The 21,938-nt window shown below is 40.1% G+C and overlaps 1 protein-coding gene and 1 non-coding gene across 4 annotated transcripts in view; both read left to right on the forward strand.

Moving 5' to 3' along the window:
• The window catches only part of N4BP2L1 (NEDD4 binding protein 2 like 1), a 29,035-nt gene that overhangs the window by 3,579 nt on the left and 3,518 nt on the right, over positions 1 to 21,938 (forward strand). For 2 of the 3 annotated variants that reach the window (XM_036070496.2, XM_036070494.2), the window contains exons 2-3: positions 20,198 to 20,325; positions 20,634 to 20,722. In XM_036070496.2, the coding sequence (XP_035926389.1) occupies positions 20,198 to 20,325; positions 20,634 to 20,722 (217 nt within the window). The remainder of the gene's footprint in view (positions 1 to 20,197; positions 20,326 to 20,633; positions 20,723 to 21,938) is intronic. The other variant, XM_036070497.2, reaches the window with a different exon arrangement.
• On the forward strand, positions 5,193 to 5,324 carry LOC118521774 (small nucleolar RNA SNORA16B/SNORA16A family). The gene has a single exon (XR_004910294.1). It is a non-coding gene; the product is annotated as a small nucleolar RNA SNORA16B/SNORA16A family (small nucleolar RNA).

Below are 21,938 nucleotides of genomic sequence, written 5' to 3' on the forward strand. Positions count from 1 at the left end.
TCCAGGAATTCATCCTAAGGCAATAATTGGACAGTGCATGAAGATAGAGAAATGTTCATCACAGTTATATGATAGAAAAAATGTGACCCAACTTAAACATACAAAAATAGGGGATTAGCTTACAAGTCATGCAGTTATTAATGGGAACATAGATGTATTTGACATGCAAATATATTCATTCCTCCCCCCCCATTAAGGTAAAAAGCCTATAAGCAAAGCTATCTATCTATACAAAAATTCCATTTTCTATTCAAAGAAAGGGGGTCCACATATAATCATAAATAAATGTGTGAAAAGATATGTTAGTAGTTGTTGACTTTAGATAATGGGATTATAGACCTCCCCCCGACTTATTTTCTTATTTTTCTATGACAAGTATATATTACTTGTTAACTTTTTAAAGTTGAAAATAGGGATGCCTGGGTGGCTCAGTCAGTTAAGTGTCTGCCTTCGGCTCAGGTCATGATCCCAGAGTCCTGGGATGGAGCCCCACATTGTGCTCTCTGCTCAGCAGGGAGTCTGCTTCTGCTTCTCCCTCTGCCTCTCTCCCTGCTTGTGCTCAATCTCTCTCTCTCAAATAAATAAATAAAGTCTTTAAAAAAATAAAGTTGAAAATAGTTTTGTGAAACAACTTGGCTAAATAGAATCAGGTTGTGTGGGACAAAACATTTATTAAATAACAAAATAAATGTGTCATTTTCTATATAAAAAGTCTTTTTCCTAGGTTTATTCTCAGTTGGACATGTATTAGGAAACTTTTTTTTTAATACACAAGATTGATTTTAATTGTTATTTTGTTATTAAATATAGTAATTATTAATTTATTAATTAGCACACGAACTCGCATGGGCCACTTGATTCTTTGACACCTCAGGTTCTTTTTCATTAAAATGGAGCTAACATTTCATTAATAAGTTTGTTGTGGGGATTTAAGAGACTGGTAAACAATGATCCTGTAATTACATGTGTGAAAGCACTGTGGAACGCGTGGGCTACATAAATAGCAACTATTGTTAATTATTATTCACTAATCAACAATAATAGTATTTGCTGGGTACTTAAAAGACTATTAGTACTTGCTTAGTAAATAAGATTAAGAGAAGGAAGATTAAGAGAAGAAAGACTAGCAAATGGAAAACAAGAATCCACACACTGCTGTGGGTAAGTAAGCTGTAACGGGGAAGAGCATTTTATTTATTTATTTTTTTTTAATTTTTCATTTTTTTTTAAAGATTTTATTTGTTTGAAAGAGAGAATGAGATAGAGAGCATGAGATGGGGCAGGGTCAGAGGGAGAAGCAGACTCCCTGCTGAGCAGGGAGCCCGATGAGGGACTCGATCCTGGGACTCCAGGATCATGACCTGAGCTGAAGGCAGTCGCTTAACCAACTGAGCCACCCAGGCACCCCGGGAGAGCATTTTATATTGCTGTTGGTGTTCAAGGCCAGGGAAGTCACTGAGGATGATTAGGAGAATAGGAAAACTATGGATGAGAGAGAGTTTCTTCCATATGGAAATGGTTCTTGAGTTGGCCTTGAAGATGGGGAGGATGTGGCTGAACAAAGGAAAGGGTTAGCAACATGAATAAGGAGATGGTGGAGATAGGAGACAGACAGCTGGGTGGTGTGAAGAGAATGGCTTGACTGAAGTGGATGGTAGGAATTAGTGAATGTGTTGGTTAGGTAAACTCAGAGCCAGAGCATGGGGAACACCAAAACCTGCACAAAGAAGTACTGAGTTGATAGAAGAAGTAGGATTCCAATCCCAAGACCCTTTCACTCTCAGCAGATGATCCAGAAGTATCTGTTTCCACAGCTGAACTGACAAACTCACCTGGATCTGCATCTGTCCTTTCCTCTTACATCAGTGAAGGCTTCTGTGGACGGTCTGTTTACCTCTGTGCTTTGCATCGTGTGTGCGTATGTGTGTGTGTGTGTGTGTGTGTGTGAGAAAATCTCCCCCTTTTGGGCCATTTTAACCATTTTTTTAAGTGTACAATTCAGTGGCATTAATTACATGATGTGCAACCATCACTAGTATCTATTTCAAGAAACTCTACCCATGAAGCAATAACTCCCCATCCCCCCTTCTCCTCAGCCCCTGGTAACCTCTGATCTACTTTCCATCATTATGTGTTTGACTACCCTAGATACCTCATATAAGTGGAATCATACAATATTTGTCTTTTTGTGTCTGGCTTATTTCATTAGGCTTAATGTTTTCAAGGTTCATGTATGTTGTAGCCTGTATCGGAACCTCATTACTTTTTATGGCTGAATATTATTCCACGGCATGGATATACCATGAAATTGTCCATTTGAAATGAAATGAAATGGCAATAGAAGAGGGTAGTTTTTCCTTTTGTTTTTAAGGCCACATATGAAAAATGTTGTCAACCTTACGTCAGTTCCTGGAATTTTTTTGAATCTTTTTTTTTTTTTTTTTAAAGATTTTATTTATTTATTTGACAGAGACACAGCGAGAGAGGGAACACAGCAGGGGGAGTGGGAGAGGGAGAAGCAGGTTCCCCACGGAGCAGGGAGCCCGATGCGGGGCTCGATCCCAGGACCCTGGGATCATGACCTGAGCCGGAGGCAGACGTTTAACGACTGAGCCACCCAGGCACCCCATTTCTTTGAATCTTTACATATCAATCAAAGCAAAGTCTGAGACCCATGCTCTAGTACGTGTTGCATCCTTTGCAATGTTCCAGTTCCTTTTGGCACCATCACAAATGGTTTGTAACATGGATTCAGTTAGGCTCAAAGGATGCTTGCTGACAGCTGTCTTTTCTTTTGTTCATGTCTCCACATAACATGAACTTTTCCATCAAGAGAGGTATCTTTCCATTATTTTTGGGCACTAGAGCTTTCCAAGGAAGTTACAGGATGCTTTCCTGATGTGATGAAATGATCAGACAGAGGCGAGGATGCAGGTATACTTTACAAGCAAACGCAGTGACCTATGGGAGGCAGTTGAGAAGAAGGGTGAGAAGTAGTGAGTAGTGAGACCCTGAAGCATCCTGTGCTCCACAGCACCCTTGGCCAGTAGGCTTGGACCATGGTGTTTTTATTTATAAGGCCAGGGCTCTTGTAAATAAAAGCAAGGTCAAAATAGAAAGTTTGCAGTATTCCAAGTCTGTGTCTATAAAAATCAAGTATCACTTAGGTGACATATCAGATCTTTATTCACTTAGGTCTATTTTCAATGATTTTCCTAAGGTGGGTTTTCAATCTCCTCTCTCCGTTGCTGAGAGTCCTTACAATACTTCTTTCCGCAGGTTGGGATGAATAAAGACTGTAAATGCTAGAAATGTTTCACAGGGAGTAAGAAGATACAGTGCAGTGTGTGTTTGTAATCACTTGCTGGAAAGGCGGCCCGGCTGTACAGCGGATTTACCACAACCATGGTCCTGGAGCCACTGGGATCGTGGGAGAGACCCTGCTGAGTCGGAGCAATATCATATTGCAGGTGTGGCTTATGATTAGAGAAGCAGTAGAAATAGGGGAAGAAATGATAGAGGAAGAATGTTTTCATAGGACAATCTCAGGACATGCACAAGAAGTTCCCACAGAGTTAATCTAGTCCAAGCCCAAGACACTAAGCTCTGAGAAGTGAGACATCTTGATCAAGGTCATAGGGATGACTTCTTACTTCTAGTCCAGAGCCTTTACTGCTACACCAGAGGAAGAAGTTAGTGGGAGTGATTTCGTGAAAGAGTAATGAGGTTGGTTTTGATCTGTTGTTTAATAAAAACAAAAACACATGGCTTGTTAAAAGGGCTAAGTTTACCTGGATTTCAACTGTTAGGGTAAGAAAGCCATATTTTATTATTTGTTAGTACTGATGATATGTTTCTTCTGCTATTAAAAAATACCAGGGAATTTATTTTCTTTATTAATCTGGTACCACTGGGGATAATGGGAGGGGATGATTTAGATTTTTTAATAAGTATTCATATTTATCCTGATTATATTGTGTTGGACAGAGATGTCAACACTCAACTCTGGAGGATCTCAAGCCCCTTCCTCATCTGCTCACGTGATAGGACATTTGTAATTCAATCTAGTGCCTTCATTCCCTCGTGGCATTTCAATGAACTCTTTTCTATAATGGTACCATTCTAGGCCCATTCAGACTCTAGAGGAACCCAATAAGAAATTGTTCGTTTTTACTCTAAATTATCTAAAGAGATCTAGGCTCTTTGGATCGAGGAAATAGTACGACAAAGAGAAACATCTAATTTCTAATTGTTCCTTCATAAGGATCTCTGTTGCATCATGTGTATGGCTATCTGTTTTATCAAGGTAAGAGCCTGGGAAAAGGGAAGGGAGAAAGGAAAGAAAGCCCACATTTATTAAGTGCTAACTGTATGCCTGGCACTTTATATATGCTGGCTTATTGGATCTTTACAATAACCCTACGATATAGTTGATTTCCTTTTATAAGTGAGGACATTAGGATCAGAGAATCACACATTTGATTCTAAGAGTCCAGATTTCATTATACACAAAGTGGTCTTACCTTACTAGGGATGTTCATGAACAAACACACCTACATCTGCTTTTCACAGTTACTAGGGAATCCTGTTGAGGTATGATTGTATAGCTAGGATGTTTCAGTGTTCTTTTCCCACACTTTAAGGATATGATGAAGAAGTGGGTCTGAGAGGGGCTTTCTCTGCTCTCTAAAGTAGCGCCTCTCCAACATTCTTTGCCCTGTACATTTGACTTCCTTTTCTCCCATTTTGCACCATCTGACATATGCTTATTTATGATCTATTTCTTTTACTAGGAGGTACGCTTCTTGAGATGAGATGTGTTGTAAGCTCCATGAGATCAGGAAATACTTTCTCTTCAGCTTCTGAGAGAAGGTCTGGCACCTCGTAGGCCTAAATCATTAAATATTTGATGGATTTGTTAATTCCTGAAGCTTCCTGAGAGTTGTCAGTTCAGTGGTCAGCATGGGTCTTGAGTAAAGCACAAAAGTGAAAAGGAGATTATTCACATAAAGTGAGTTGTAAAAGAATGAATGGGCTGTGGAAAACAGACAAGAGAACAAAAGGGGTACAGCCCCCCGCCCCGAAGTCCTCTTCCATCCGTGTACAGGAGAACCATTCCTGTGTTTTACACGTGAAGATACCGGATGTGCTGTCTCCACCACCCAGTAGTTAACACGAAAAAGAGGCTTAAAATTTAGAATCAAAGATGCAGCTGCTTTCACATGAAGCAGCAGTCAAAAAAAGAGCCTAAAGGGACAGTTTTCCTGTTCAACCACTGTTCCGTTGTCTGTAACCGATGTATGACATTTGGGGAAAACACAGCCAAAAACAAGCTAGTACTGAGGTAGGTGTGCTTCTGATGCCTTTTCTGAGCATGGTTGAATTGACCAACAATAGAAACTTGGGGGAAACCATTGCTAGATTCTACAGAAGGGAGCTATTCACATGCTAGAGAAAGGAAGTTCTTCTAGATGAAGTGGAGTGGGACCACACTGGACTTGAGGGCTATCTGAGAGTCTGGTTTGGGATCTCATCAATATGCCCTACTTCAGAGGCACAAAGGGTAAGGGCAGGAGTGAGCAGTAGGACAGACTGGGAACTCTTCACAGGAGTCTCCTTAGCCACTGTGGCTTGGAAGTGTCCACGGGGCTGGTAGTGGTTGAGCTGCATCTCTCCAAGGGCAAGGCTCAGCCCTGGTATGGTGTTTGGCAGCACCACGAAGGTCAAACCACACCAGGACTCAGGGGAGACTGTCCCAAGTCATTTACAGCTGTGGCCCCCACCCCATTCTCTTCAGGCTGTTGAGTCGTAGAACTTGTTCCTGACCCCCGAGTTTAAAGTCCTTGAGGAGAATAACATCAGAGAAAAGTGCTGGAATCCAAGAAGACTCCTCTCTTCCAGTCCCGTTTGGGGGGTAAATCCAAGGTTTGGGTAAAATTCTCAATGTACAAAGATGAGTAACTAGAAATTCTCCTCACACAGTTTGGGGCTGTATAAAAAGTGTTTGCATAATTAAGGCAACAGAGCCTAATATTCAAGAACCATTCATATACTCAGCAGGTACTTATTAAATATCTCTTATGTGCTTGACATTCTTCTATTTGCTTAGAAGAGAGCAGTGAACAAAACAGACAAAAATCCCTGCCTTCATGGAACGTATATTCTATCAGGGAAAAAATTTTTCTGAAGGGAAGAAGAAAATTTTAAATAACATCTGCTCTTCTCTGTACTTTCAAAAAACAAACAAAAAAGGATTCCATGGCTATTCCACTTGATGTATATACCCTCAGGGACTGTTCCACACATGCAAAGGCAGATAGGCACAATGATGTTCGCTGAAACTTGTTCATGGTGGGGGAAATTGCAAACTAAATGTCACTAGAGAAAAGGATAAATAAATGTGGTTTGTTTATTTTATAGTGTGCAGCTCTGGGACCGGAAGTCTAGGATTTAATCCAGCTGTACCACTCATGGGTCTTTGTTTTTTTCCAGCTTTAATGAGATGTCATTGACATATAACAGTTGTTTTGTTTTTTAGATTACACATGTAAGTGAAATCAGATTGTGTTTGTCTTTGTCTGACTTACCTCACTTAGCATAATGCCCTCCAGGTCCACCCACGTTGTCACAAATGGCAAGATTTTACTCTTTTTATGGCTAAGTCATATTTCATATATGCACCACATCTTTGTTATCCATTCATCTACCGATGGACACTTAAGTTGCTTTCGTATCTGGGCTATTGTAAATAATGCTGCAGTGAACACAGGGGTGCATATAGCTCTTCAAATTGGTGTTTTGTTTTCTTCAGATAAATACTCAGATGTGGAATGACTGGATCATATGATAGTTCTATTTTTAATTTTTTGAGGAACTTCCATACATTTTTTCATAGTGGCTGCACCAATTTACTTTCCCACCAGCAGTGTATGAGGGTCCCTTTTATCCACATCCTTACCAACTCTTGTTATTTCTTATCTTTTCGGTAATGGCCAATCTGCCTGGTGTGAGGTGATATCTCATTGTGGTTTTGATTTGCATTTACCTGATGATTAGTGATGTTGAGCATCTTTTCATGTGATGCTTGGCCATCTGCATGTCTTCTTTGGAGAAATGTCTTTTCATGTCTTCTGCCTATTTTTAAATCAGATATTTTTTGATATTAAATTGTGTAAGTTCTTTCCATATTTTGAATATTAATCCTTTACTGGATATATGGCTTGCAAATAACTTCTCCCATTCAGTAGGTTGCCTTCTTATTTTGTTGATGGTTTCCTTCACTGTGCAGAAGCTTTTTAGTTTGATATAATTCCATTTGTTTGTTCTAGCTTTTGTTGTCCTTGCCTAAGGATACCGGTCCAAAAAAATATCACTAGGAGTGATGTCAAAGAGCTTACTACCTATATTTTCTTTTAGGAGTTTTATGGTTTCAGGTGTTACATTCAGGTCTTTAATCCATTTTGAGTTTATTTTGTGTATGGTATAAGAAAGTGGCCCAGTTTCATTCTTTTGCATATGGCTCTCCAGTTTTCCCAGCACCATTTATTGCAGAGACTGTCTTTTCCCCATTGTTTATCTAGCCTCCTTTGTCTAGATAGACCATATAAATGTGGGTTTATTTCTGGGCTCTTTATTCTGTTTCATTGATCTATGTGTCTGTTTTGTGCCAGTACCATACTGTCTTGATAACTATAGCTTTGTAGTGTAATTTGAAATCAGGGAGCATAATACGTCCAGCATTGTTTTTCTTTCTCAAGATTGCTTTGGCTATTTGGGGTCTTTTGTTGTTCCATATAAATTTTAGTATTATTTGTTCTAGTTCTGTGAAAAATACTATTGGTATTTTGATGAGGAATGCATTGAATCTGAAGATTGCTTTGGGTAGTATAGACATTTTGACAATATTAATTCTTCCAGTCCATGATCATGTTATATTTGTCAATTTATTTTTGTTATCTTCAATTTCTTTCATCAATAAAATCTTCTTACAGTTTTCAGAGTGCAGGTCTTTAACCTACTATGTTAAATTTATCCCTAGGTATTTTATTTTATTTTATTTTATTTTATTTTTTGATGTAGTTTAAATAAGATTATTTTCTTCATTTCTCTTTCTGATAGCTCATTATTAGTATATAGAAATGCAACCAATTTCTGTATGTTACTTTTGTATTCTGGAACTTTACTGAATACATTTATTAGTTCTAATAGTTTTTTTGATGATCTTTAGGGTTTTCTGTATGTAGTATCATGTCATCTGCAAATAGTGACAGTTTTAATTATTCCTTACCAATTTGAATCAAGCCTTTTATTTCTTTTTCTTGTCTGATTACTGTAGCTAGGGGTTCCAGTACTATGTTGAATAAAAGTAGCAAGAGTGGGCATCCTTATCTTGTTCCTCATCCTAGAGGAAAAGCTTTTAGCTTTTCACCATTGAACATGATGTTAGCTGTGGATTTGTCATACGTGGCTTTTATTATGTTGAGATACATTCCTTCTATAACCACTTTGTTGGGAGTTTTTAATCATAAATGGATGTTGAAGGTATGACCTAGGACAAGCACTGGAGTGAGACAAGGGCCACCTACAGTTTGGCCCTCCTGCTGCAGGCCCCCCCCCCAACCACCCCTCTCACCCCTGCCTTAGGCCTGGACAATCCCACAGCATGATCTCCCTCCAGGACCCACATACCAGGCTTCCACTTCCAGCTGGGTTCTTGGCCTCATGGCTAGGACCCCAAGGAGGGCTGCTCAGACAAACGCCTAAAGGCCCATGCTTGGGCCACAAAGGCTAGCTATTATGGTGTCTAGTGGCCAGGAGGATAAAAATGGATGTTGATTTTTGTCAAGTGCTTTTTCAGCAACTATTTAGATGTTCATATGATTTTTATCCTTTGTTTTGTTAATGTGTATCACATTGATTTTTTTAAAAAGATTTTATTTATTTATTTGACAGAAAGAGACACAGCGAGAGAGGGAACACAAGCAGGGGGAGTGGGAGAGGGAGAAGCAGGCTCCCCGCTGAGCAGGGAGACCGATTCAGGGCTCCATTCCAGGACCCTGGGATCATGACCTGAGCTGAAGGCAGACGCTTAACGACTGAGCCACCCAGGCGCCCTCACATTGATTGATTTGCAGATGGTGTACCATCCTTGCATCCCTGGAATAAATCCCACTTGATCATGGTGTATGATCCTTTTAATGTAGTGTTGAATTTGATTTGCTAATATTTTTTGAGGATCTTTGCATCTATGTTCATCAAGGATATTGGCCCAAAATTTTCTTTCTTTTGTGGTGTCTTTGTCTGATTTTAGTATCAGGGTAATGCTGGCCTCATAAAATGAGTTTGGAATTGTTACTTCCTCTTCAGTTTTTTGTTTTTTTTTTTAAGATTTTATTTATTTATTAGACAGAGAGAGAGCACGAGCACGGGGAGCGGCAGAGGGAGAGGGAGAACCAGGCTCCCTGTGGAGCAAGGAGCTGGATGCGGGGCCCAATCCCAGGACCCTGGGATCATGACCTGAGCCAAAGGCAGACACTTAACCGACTGAGCCACCCAGGCACCCCTCCTTTTCAGTTTTTTGGAATAATTTGAGAAGGATAGGGACTAACTCTTCTTTAAATGTTTAGTAAAATTCATCTGTGAAGCTCTCTGGTCCTGGACTTTTGTTTTTTGGGAGTTTTAAAATTACTGATTCAGTTTCATTACTTGTAATTGATCTATTTAGATTTTCTATTTTTTCATGATTCAGTCTTGGAAGATTGTGTGTTTCTAGGAATCTGTCCATTTCTTCTGTTTTCCAGTTTGTTGGCATATAATTGTTTGTGGTAGTCTCTTATAGTTCTTTGTATTTCTGTGATATCAGTTGCAACTTCTCTTCAGTTTCTTATTTATTTGGGTCCTTTCTCTTTTTTTTCTTGATGAGTCTTTTTTTCTTCATGAAGTTTATTGATTTTTGTCTATCTTTTCAAAAAAACCAGCTATTAGTTTCATTGATCTTTTCTTTTGTCCTTTTTTAGTCTCTATTTCATTTATTTCTCCTCGGATCTTTATTATTTCCTTCCTTCTACTAACTTTGGGCCTTGTTTTTTCTTCTTTTTTAGTTCTTTTAGGTATAAAGTTAGATTTTGGGGGGATTTTCTTATTTCCTGAAGTAGGTCTGTATCACTATGAACATCCCTCTTAGAACAGCTATTGCTATATCCCATAGATTTGGAAAGTTGTGTTTCCATTTTAATTTGTCTCAAGCTATTTTTTTATTTTCTTATTGATGTGTTCATTGACACATTGGTCATTTAGTAGCAGGTTGTTTAGTCTCCAAATGTTTGTGTTTTTTTCAGTTTTCTTTTTTTAATTGATTTCTAGTTTCATACCACTGTTATCAGAAAAGATGCTTGATATGACTAAGTCTTCTTGAATTTATTGAGACTTGTTTTGTGGCCTAACATATAATCTATGTGTGACAGTGTTCCATGTGCACTTGAAGAGAATGTATATTCTGCAGTTTTTGGATGAAATGTTCTGTGTATTAAGCCCATTAGGTCTACTATGTTGTTTAAGGCCAATGTTTCCTTATTGATTTTCTGCCTGGATGATCTATTCCTTGATGAAAGAGGGGCATTAAAGTCCCCAGTATTATTGTATTACTGTCAATTTCTCCCTTTTTGCCTGCAAGTATTTGCTTTATCTGTTTAGGTGCTCCTATGTTGGATGTATAAATATTTATGAATGTTCGATCCTCTTCTTGGATTGACCCCTTTATCATTATGTAATGTCTTTTCTTTGTCTTTTATTATCTTTTTTTAAAAAGATTTTATTTATTTTTTAAGAGAGACAATGAGCACGAGTGGGGGTGGGGGGGAGCAGAGAAAGAGCGACAAGCAGACTCTGTGCTGAGCGCAGAGCCCAACATGGGGCTCAATCCCACGACCCTGAGATCATAACCTGAGCTGAAATCAGGAGTTGGATGCTCAACCGACTGAGCCACCCACGTGCCCCCAGTCTTTGTTTTAAAGTTGGTTTTGTCTGATATGAGTATTGCTATTCCAACTTTATTTTCTTTTCCATTGGCATGGAATATCTTTTTCTATTTCTTCACTTTCAGTATGTGTGTCATTAGAGCTGCAGTGAGTCTTAATTTCTTCATCTGTACCACAGGGGTTACTAACAGTATTTATCTCACAGGTCTATTTGAGCATTATATGAGAAATGTAAATCCATTAGAATAGTGTTGGAACAGAGAAAGCACTTAATAAATGTTAGCTATATTTGCTGATAATGGAGCACTACATATAGCGGTTAAAAGGAATGGACTAAGTCTATATACAAACATGAATAGATATAAAAATATACTTTATTTCATTCAACAAATATTTATTGAGCGCCTACTATATTCCAGGCAGTCTTCTAGGTACTTGAGAATAATTAGTGAACACAACAAAGATCCTGCCCTCATGGACCTTGTATGCCAGAGGTAGGGAAGCAGTTGTAAAGTATAAAGAAATTATATATTATGTTAGAAGGGATAAATGCCCTGGAAAAGGGAAAAGAGAAGTATAGTAAAGGTGTTGGGAATGCCAGAGTTAAGGGCAGGGGGGTTGGTTGAATTTTAAGCCAACAAAACAAATATGAGAAAATGTTAACAATTATAGATCCAGGTGGTAGGTATACAGATATTTATTATATTATTTTTCCTTTTCTATATATTTAAAGTTTTTTTCTTGAAAATTCCTCTCCATGCCATGAGATAAAAAAAAATAATAATGAGTCTGAAATATGAAGGGAGTTGGCTAAGAAGCAGAAAAGAATTAAAAAGGAGCTAAATGAGAACTATTTTTAATAAAGAATCCAAAGAAAATGTTGGACTTTAAAAGTCCATTAGAAATAGAGATGAATAGAATCACAATTCAGAAAATCGAAGAGTAATATAGAAGACACATGTGGGGCGCCTGGGTGGCTCAGTTGGTTAAGCGACTGCCTTCGGCTCAGGTCATGATCCTGGAGTCCCTGGATCGAGTCCCGCATGGGGCTCCCTGCTCGGCAGGGAGTCTGCTTCTCCCTCTGACCCTCCCCCGTCTCATGTGCTCTCTCTCATTCTCGCTCTCTCTCAAATAAATAAATAAGATCTTAAAAAAAAAGACACATGTGATAATAAATATAATCAAATAAAACCATAATAAATATAACTATAGCTACGATTACAGATAGAATAGCACATATTTCTGAGTTGAAGACCTAAACAAAAGTGATAAAAAGATAAACTCAGAGACATATACTAGTAAGACTGTTGCAAAGCTATTATTAACTACTCCAAACTCCTTAGTTCCTTTTTGTTGGGTGTGGCAATGTGCCAACTATAAAACTACATTTTCGGGGCATCTGGGTGGCTCAGTCGTTAAGCGTCTGCCTTTGGCTCAGGTCATGATCCCAGGGTCCTGGGATCAAGCACCCCATCACATCGGGCTCCCTGCTCAGTGGGGAGCCTGCTTCTCCCTCTCCCGCTCCCCCTGCTTGGGTTCCCTCTCTCGCTGTGTCTCTCTCTGTCAAATAAATAAATAAAATCTTAAAAAAAAAAAGCAAACAACAACTACATTTTCAAGGCTCTCTTGCCGATTTCCGCCATGTAGAATATGGATGTGAAAGCTGGAGCTGCAGTAGGAGGCACAGAATGGGGGGGGGGGGGAAGGAATGGAAGCCTCATGCTAAGAAAGGTGGAAGATACTGGATTCATTGTTGACCTGGGTCCATGTGATATCTCTGTATTTTTTATATGTAATATATAAATTTTTAAAAGACACTGTTACCTGAGTTTTCTGCTAAATGCAATTAAACCCATTTCTAACTGAAACATTGTTGAACTATAAACATTTGTGGGAAAGGACTGTAATCCACTAGTTCTCATCCAGCCAAACTGCTCATGTGTGAAGACAATATAAGGTCTTTCTCAGACACACGAGAGCTCACAAAGTATATAACACCCATGTATCCCGACTCTGTGTAGATCTGAGGTAAAATTCAGGCAGCACAGCATCCACACTGTGTAAACCTGGACCAATTATTTAAGCTCTTGAAGGTTTAGTTTCTTTATCTAAAAACTAGAGAAAATATTATTTACTTCATAAGATTGTTATAAAGGTTAAGGAGAGATAATATATGCCAAGCCCCTTGTGTATGCTTAGCACTCTTGAAAAGAAAATTTATTGCAACAACCAAATTTAGCCCACCAGGAGAAGAATCAAAGACATCTTTTTTTTTTTTTTTAAAGATTTTATTTATTTATTTGAGAGAGAGCGAGTACATGAGAGGGGGGAGGGTCAGAGGGAGAAGCAGACTCCCTGCCGAGCAGGGAGCCCGATGCGGGACTCGATCCAGGGACTCCAGGATCATGACCTGAGCCGAAGGCAGCCGCTTAACCAACTGAGCCACCCAGGCGCCCCATAAAAGAGTATTTCTAAATGATCAGCACATGTAAAAATAATCTTGCTGATAATCAAAGAAGTTGGTACAAAGTAAATGCTTAACTATAGGGCATTGGAAAAGTAAGTTATGATACATCCAAGTGAATATTTATGTCATAATCATTAAAAATAATGTCATAGCAAGATATTTCATGAGGTGGGAAATAATTGCTTTGGAAATAAGTTTGGTGAAAACTTGGTATGTTCTATATTATGTTTCTGTTTTTAATGTAACAAAACATCACATAAAAAAGAAATTCTATCTACCTATCTACCTATCTACTCACCTACCTATCTTTCTGTCTCCTGGAAAGAAGATCAAAATGTTAATAATTATTTTTAGTTGGGGGAATATGGGAACCTCCCCTTTTTTGCAGTTTTCTGTTTAAAAATATTCTGCAGTGAATATATATTTCTTTGCTAATTAGAAAGGAAAAACAATATTTTTAAGGTTTGTGTAGACAAGGACACAGGAGCTAGCTTGAAGGGATACCTACTGGTGAAATTTGGGACAACTTGAGCATCATAAAGAATAAGGATGTTAAAGATTAGTAAAAGGGAATGAGAGGGGTGCCTGGGTGGCTCAGTCGTTAAGCTTCTGCCTTCAGCTCAGGTCATGATCCCAGGGTCCTGGGATCGAGCCCCACATTGGGCTCCCAGCTCCCTGGGAAGCCTGCTTCTCCCTCTCCCACTCCCCCCGCTTGTGTTTTCTCTCTCACTGTCTCTCTGTCAAATAAATAAATAAAATCTTTATTTAAAGGGAAGGGGAAAGAAAGCTCCTCTTTACAAGACAATGCCACAAAGTAAATATAGAAGAAATTACATAGTGAGAAAAATCAACATTCTCCAGTTCCTAATGTAATACTTGATTCAGGCAGTGGTCAGCAATGAAAGTAAAGATCATTGAGGGAAAGGTTGGTGGGCAACAGGATCATTACATGGGGTCTCACAGTGTCACTGCTCACCCCCCCATCCCTGCCTTCCTGCCCTGATGTTATCCAATATTTTTTTTTTAAGTTATCTAATATTACAAGGGAAGCAATGTTCCTTTACAGAGGAGAGATCTGGCTACCACCACCTTTTAGCCAAGTGACCAGAGGGAACATGATAGTACAGACTGTCATTATGTGCAAACAGAAGTATACAAACATTATCTCTGTACCTTCCTTCCAAAAATGTGTCACCTACATCTAATCCTGAGGAAACCATCAGAAAAACTCAGAATGTGGGGTGTTCTAAAGCCAGCTGACCTGGACTCTTCAAAAAGGGAAACCAAAGAGGGCATGAGGACAATTGTAGATTAAAAGACACCAAAGAGACATAAAACCAGATGCAGTATCAAAACTATGAAAGACACTATTAGGACCATCAGGGAAATTTAAATTTTTTAAATTTAAAAAATTCTATTAACATTAGCTATTACATATTAGTGTTCATTTTCTAGATGTGCTCGTGTTATTGTAGTTATGTAGGAGAATGTCCTTGTCCATAGGAGATGCTTGACTAGGAATTTAGGAGCCAAGTGTCACAATGTCTGCAAGTTAGTTTTTGAATGGTTCGTCAACAGTTCATATGTGAGAGAGAAAATAAATGAGGCCAAATGTTGACAACTGGTGGCTGGAGATGAAGGGTAAGCAATGTTGATTGAATTATTCTTTCGACTCATTTCTAAGGGTTTGAACATCTAAATATGAAAGGTAATGGGGGGAAGTTCAGGTGGAAATAAAAAGGAGAGAGAAGAGTGAAATACATGAGACGTAAGGGACATGGCATCCAGGTACAATGTGTGGATCTTGTTGGCTCTCGCTTCCAACAAATCAACCCTAGGGACACATTTATGAGAGAATCCGGGAAATCTGAACACTGGCGGGATGTTTGGTGAAATGAAGTATGAAGCAGGTGAAACGAGACTGGCTATGATAATTTTTTTTTTTTTTTTTGAGAGAGCGAGCACGTGTGCAGGAGGGAGGGGCAGAGGCAGAGAGAGAGAGAGAGAGAGAGAGAATCTCAAGCAGGTTCCACCCCCAACACGGAGCCCTCTGCGGATCTTGATCTTGATCTCACAATGCTGAGATCATGACCTGAACCAAAATCAAGAGTCAGATTCTTTACCAACTGAGCCACCCAGGCACCCTTGCTGTGATAATTATTGAGCCTGGGTCATGGGTCCATAGGGAGTGATTGTATTATCCTGTCTACTTTTGCATGTTGGGAAACTTCCATAGAAAAGTTGGGGGTGCAACTCAAAATTACATAGTAACATTGGACTTTGTCAGGGAGTGAGTGACCAATAGATCTAAATATGTTCCCATGGGTATACATAAGAATTGCACAGAAGAGTGGTAAGTTGTGAAATCAAGATTAGTACCCGAATTTCTCTCATAGCAGTGATTTTAAGTGAGTTGCATGGGAGGGGGTAGCTGTGGTAGTGAAGGTTACATGGAAGTAATTGTCTTTCTATTTTTTTCCTTTTCTATTTTCATCCTCTCAATTTCCCCAATGCATGAGGCTCTTGACCACCATAAAGAAAGCTAGAGCTGATGCATTGTCTTCATTACTTCTGAAGCTGATGGAATGTTATTTATTGCTTCCACCTAAGTTTGAGAAATTCAAGATTTGTCTATTTCATCAGTTCTTACGTAGCTAGGAGAGCTTTTATTGTCCTGCAGATTCCAGATGCTACTGTACCTGCCAGTGCTAATTTAACATTGAGCTGAAGATAAACACAAGGTTTTGAAAGGAATGATCATTCAGGAAGATCATACAAACCTCCTACTCCCCCTAGCCTCCCCAGGATCCGTGAGAGCTGTAAAGGTGAAAAACACTCATATTTTTGCATGCCTGTTGGTTAGGAGGACCAGTTAGGCTACAGTCAGATATCTCTTAGGGAATGATGAGCAGGTGGTCTAGCCCCATGATGGCCCTGAACAATTTAACTTTTACTCTAAGGCAGAATTTTACAATTAAGGAGGGCAGTAGTTTCTTTGTTGTGTGTGTGTGTGTTCTTTTCTTTCTTTTTTTTTTTTTTAAAGATTTTATTTATTCATTTGAGAGAGAGACAGAGAGCGCACACAAGCAGGGGGAGAGGCAGAGGGAGAAGCAGGCTCCCCGCTGAGCCAGCCAGGAGCCTGATGTGGGGCTCGATCCCAGGACCTGGAGATCATGACCTGAGCCGAAGGCAAACACCCAATCACCTGAGCCACCCAGGCGCCCCTGTGCTTTGTTTTCTAAAAGGAAATAGAATTGAAATAAAATGTGAATTGGATACTCATGTCTTAAAGCTTTTTTTAAAGGAAACATTAGAGAGTGAGAATATTAACTTCCACTAGATAACATAAGCCATAAAGAGGAAAACAAGAGTAGACAAGCCTATGTACAGGAGAAGAAAAATTCAACTCTGAAAATGGTAAAAGACCACAACGAAACCTATGAATGGCAGACTTAATGGGAAAACAAACGAGATTTAGAAGGGATATCAAATCTGGGACCAAAAAGAAGAAAAAAAAAAAAACTCTTGGAACCAATATCCATAACTTTGCTTAACTTAGTATATACAAAGATAAGGAAAGTAAGTTATACACTGCTATTTAACCTCTGAATGCAGCTTTCATTATTTAGACTAGGTAACACTGATGAAAATACTTTAGAAACTGTAAAATATTCACAAATATAAAATACACATGCACTTAGTGCTGCCTTTAGATTTTTTTCTAAGGTGTCATCATAATAATTGTTTGCCTTGGAGGTTAAAGTTTGGACTTACGATTTGGGCTTTTCAGTTTGAGTATCTTTAAAGTCAAATAAAAGACATGTATATGGAAACGAGGCAGATTTGTTTCATCAAATCTCCTTTATACTTTTGTGTCACAGTGTATCCGTGGTAGAGTTTAAGTGGCTACATTTCCTTGCCACCTCTCCCGTGGTTTAGTTCCCTCCCCTTTCACTGGGGGCCAGCACAGCGACTTGCTTTGACCAGCAGAACGTGGTGGAAGCCTAGCAGCTTGCACTCCTGCCCTCTGAACTTCTGCAGTTGGTGAAGAGGCCCAGGTTAACCGCCCTGAGGCTGAGAGACCACAGGGGCTGAGAGGCGGGCCGGCAGTCAGCAGACTCGTCAATGGAGGAGGCCCGCGGAGACCACTCAGCCCCTCTCCTGTCAGAGGATTGTGGCTGCAGGAACGATCCCAGGCAGGTCCCAGGCAGGATGGGCAGGACAGCCCCCATGCGCCCAACCCAAACTCCTGATCCATGAACTCAGTTCATTACCTTTCCTGGCAACAGGCTTCCTGGGATGGGAGCACCATCATGAATCACTTTGATCATCTGTTCCCACTTTAAACACCCCACATCCCTTTGGTGATCTCTTCTCATCTCACACGGTTTCCATGCTTTTCAGACCTTACACTGACCTGGTCACTCTTCTCTGGACATAGTCCAGCTTGCCAAATCTCTCTTTACATTGTGTAGCACTCAGAATGGAAAACCGCTGCAAATACGATTTGCCCCTTTTACTCGCTCTGGTTTTTACCTAGAGCTCCTTTCTCATAACAAGCCCCCGAAGCAGGAGCTTTACCTCTTGTGCTTTTAACCCCCTCCCCCAGCGGTGGAATTTTCTCATGTCTCAGGATCCAAGTCCACTGGTGTCGCCTTTATAATGCTTCCCTGTCTGAACTTGTTCCCGACCCCAAAGTCTCTTGTCCTTCATCCGTACCCCTCTTTACACTGAGTGTTAGGTCCGCTGTGTCTGGCTCCTTGGCTAGGCTCTGAATTCCTTGAAAACAGCTATTTTGTTTTCTTTTTGTACCTTAACACTTCACCCAGTACTTGGCATATATTAAATGCTTAGTAAATGTTTAATGAGTTGGATAATTATCTAATATTCTCTGGGTATTAAAATACATTATCTTCTTGTCTACATTTTTCCACAAGGCCATTAAGAGAGACCATCAGATTCCTGTCTAAATCAAGATGTAAGATTATGTCCATTGAATTTTTCCCTGTTTACCAACTCAGCCCATCAGCTATGATGCTGCTTTCTTTTTGAATGCTCTCAAGCCTGCTGAAGAATTCTGACAGAGATGTTTGTTTGTTTCCTGTTTCTGGAATGTGTTCACTCATTCTTGAACATTGAGGCATTTGCTTTATTTTGGTTTTTCATCTCTTTCATTCACAGCCATACGAATTCACTTGCAGTAATTTCAAGATTACATACACACTCCGGCGTATTTTACTACTGTGGCACATCAACAGTTGGGGTTGGTAAATTTGATCTCATGCGTTATAACTATTAATACAATAATAGTACTTTACACTGTTAAAGTGCCTCACTATTTGCAAAATGTTTCCCCAGATCTGATCTCATCCGCACTTCAGTCAGATGATAGGTAGGTGGGTAGGTAGTGATGCTTATCTGTGGTTTTCGGTCAGGGAAATAGCTTAGAGAGAGAGGTCACCTGACTGGGTATGGAAGAGTCAAGAATTGAACCCAAGCCTTTCAGAACAATTTAGAAGCTTGTTTAGGATCTGGGCTCTGGTGCCTTAGGCGCATTCTGCTCAGTCCTGATTAAAGAGAGCTTTTCTCACGGAGAAGGACAAACACACACCACCAGTTGAACAGCTCTGCTTTCTCCTTGCATTTCCTGTTCTTGTCATTCTCCAACCTTTTTTCCTCCAAGCTTTTTCCTTTTTATTCTCCCCCACCCGCTTTGTGTTCTGAGCATACCCGTTGGGTCATATGTTTTGCTTGCCTGCGGAATTTGTTTTGGTGCCGCAGGGACAAAGGAAAGAAACGGACACTCGTGTCGGGCGCTGCACCCGTGATTATCCCCATGTTATCGGATCAGTGTGGTGACCTAGCAGGACAGGTGAAATCATCCTTCGTTTCTACAGATGACGAGAGGAGGCTCAGTGATTTACCCAGTTACTACCTACCTTCGCATCCATCTTCTCCCCCCAAGTTGTCTGAATAAGGATTTCAAGTGGAAATATCTGCCCCTGGAAGTGATTTTGTGCAGAATTTAATATGCTTTTTTGTTGGTTTTGTTTTGTTTTAAAGGGGGCACTCCATGATGTTTTCCTTTTTTCTGTGATATTTTCATATTTCGAGAGTGTGGGAGTAGTTTAAGAAGTCCTGGGGAAGGCCGGCTGTACCTCTTGTCTTCCAGTGTGCTTGTTCCCATTTGGTGTAGGTCACTGTTAAGATGTAAACTGTTACCTGGATGAGGGTTGCATGCACATGCAGCCCTTCTATCCACCTCTCATACCTCAGCAAGAACTAGTGTCTCAGATGGGTCATTACAGAGACCAGAGCTCCAAGGAGCTGGGACCCGGGACAGGTGAGAAATGGAGGGGAGGGCCGGGCTGCCGCCTGGGGGCCGGCAGCGGGGGCGGGTCTGGGGGGGGTGCACTGGTGCATCCCTGCACAACAGGCAATGAGGACTAGTGCCCACGAGGAGGCTGTCGTCACGCCTTCTCCTAACCTCTTGATCTAGAGTCAGTCTTGGTGCTGCGGAAGTCAATGCGGTGACAACACTTCTGAGTTTTAGGAGTTGGGCCGCACACACAGCCTCCTGTGGAGGACTGGTACCTTCTAGAGATGGTAAGCGTCTCTCTCCTTAAATTGAATTTCAACAACACGCAACTGGTGGCCTCATAATTACAAACTGCTAAATGTTAGAGATGGAAGGAAATAATCTATAATGGCTGTGATTAGTCATAAAGCAATCTCTTATTTCCCCACTTTCTAGACAATTGCAACACGACTTTCCCAGGGCCCTGATTTTCAGCACGGATGATTTCTTCTTCAGGGAAGACGGTGCCTATGAGTTCAATCCTGACTTCCTGGAGGAAGCGCATGAGTGGAACCAGAAAAGAGGTGACAAATTCCTTTCCAAATTCCTCGGGAAATCCTATCATGCACATAGATAGTAGCTGCTGCAGAATGAATACGTTTTCTAGAAGGAGCGTAATCGAAAGTTCTGCCATTTCCCCCCCTAAACAGAATGTCAGAGCATAACCTTCCTAGATTCCAGGAAAAAGAAAATGATTGGTAATGGGTTCTGAAATATGTGGCACTAAAGTTGTGTAATGAGGACAGCTGTGATAAAAAATAACAAAATATGGAGTACGCTCACCCTTCTGATTGTTGCATGTTGTTCACTGTTCTGTAACATTGTGTTGCAGCCAGAAAAGCAATGAGGAATGGCATATCCCCCATTATTATTGATAATACCAACCTCCACGCCTGGGAAATGAAGCCCTATGCAGTCATGGTAGGAAGAAGCATCATTCCGAATTTTCAGTTACGGACATTTTGTGAGAAAGTTGCAACATTTGTTCTTTCCTCTTCTTCTGATCTGCCATGATCTCATCTTTATTAATCGTAGCTCTCTCAGGGCGCAGGTAAAGAGGTTTAATTTTAGTGTTTCTCGGTTGTTCAATGGCTGAAATTCGCTGAGATGCTAATTATCACCTCAGGGTACATTTTTAAATTGTCCTTGGTCTGAATTCTTGATAGTTTTTCTGTCTTGATTGTTTTCCCAAGGGGAGACATACATGCCCAGGAGCGCCCTCTGAGACTTGCACAGAAATACTGGTTGGACGACGCTACTAGCCGAGTGGTTGATAATAATAAGACCTTTCTGTCTTTGGCAAGCCAGGGATTTCAGTGCTGGGTGGTACTGGTGCGGGAGAGTCTGGGCAACTTTTTTTTTTGGTTTAAAAACAGATTGAGAATTAGCACTGTAACCCTATTAGGATATTAGAATATAAATATACAAAGATAACAACTCGGCTCTCTATTGTCAGAATAGGAAAGAACAGTAAGATGAATAAAACATTGTGCATATTTTTAATTTTGAAATATGTCTGATTATTTTTCAGACATATTTCATCTCTTATGGTAATAAATTTTCACTTCCTATTGGGTATATAGACAGGAGAAAAGATTCTGAAACACACAGGGCAGGAAGAAGACAGCTGAGTAGTCTGATTTTGTCACACACAATCCCCACTTGGCTAACTGTAAAAGGAATATCTCCAAAACGGGGCTTGTGACTTCTTTTTAATTTGGGGGCAAACTAGCTTCCATACAGGTGCGCTTTTCTCGAACTGTACGTCCATCAGGTTTACTTGGGCCCAGCCTGTGGGACTTTGGGTTCGCGAGTAGGAAGGAATGAAAATCAACTTTGTGGTTACTTCAGTTCATGGACCAAGAGTCCACTTGGGAGAGAAATGAACAGGGACATGAATAGTCTAATCAAGGCACAACTCAAAACCAAGAGTTAGCGGGAGAGTGGCTTAAGGGAAGATATTTTACTTTTTTATTTTTTATTATCTGGAATGTACAATCTTTTTCAGCCATCCACAGCTATTAGTAAGACCCAGAAATTAGATATTTTCCACTTACGATATTAGAATCCTTCTCTAATTAGAGGGGTCCATCTCAAGAATGAAGAGGAAATCTTTTTACTTTGCTCTTTTCATTCT

The sequence above is a fragment of the Halichoerus grypus genome, chromosome 4 (assembly GCF_964656455.1).
Source record: "Halichoerus grypus chromosome 4, mHalGry1.hap1.1, whole genome shotgun sequence".
NCBI lineage: Eukaryota > Metazoa > Chordata > Mammalia > Carnivora > Phocidae > Halichoerus > Halichoerus grypus.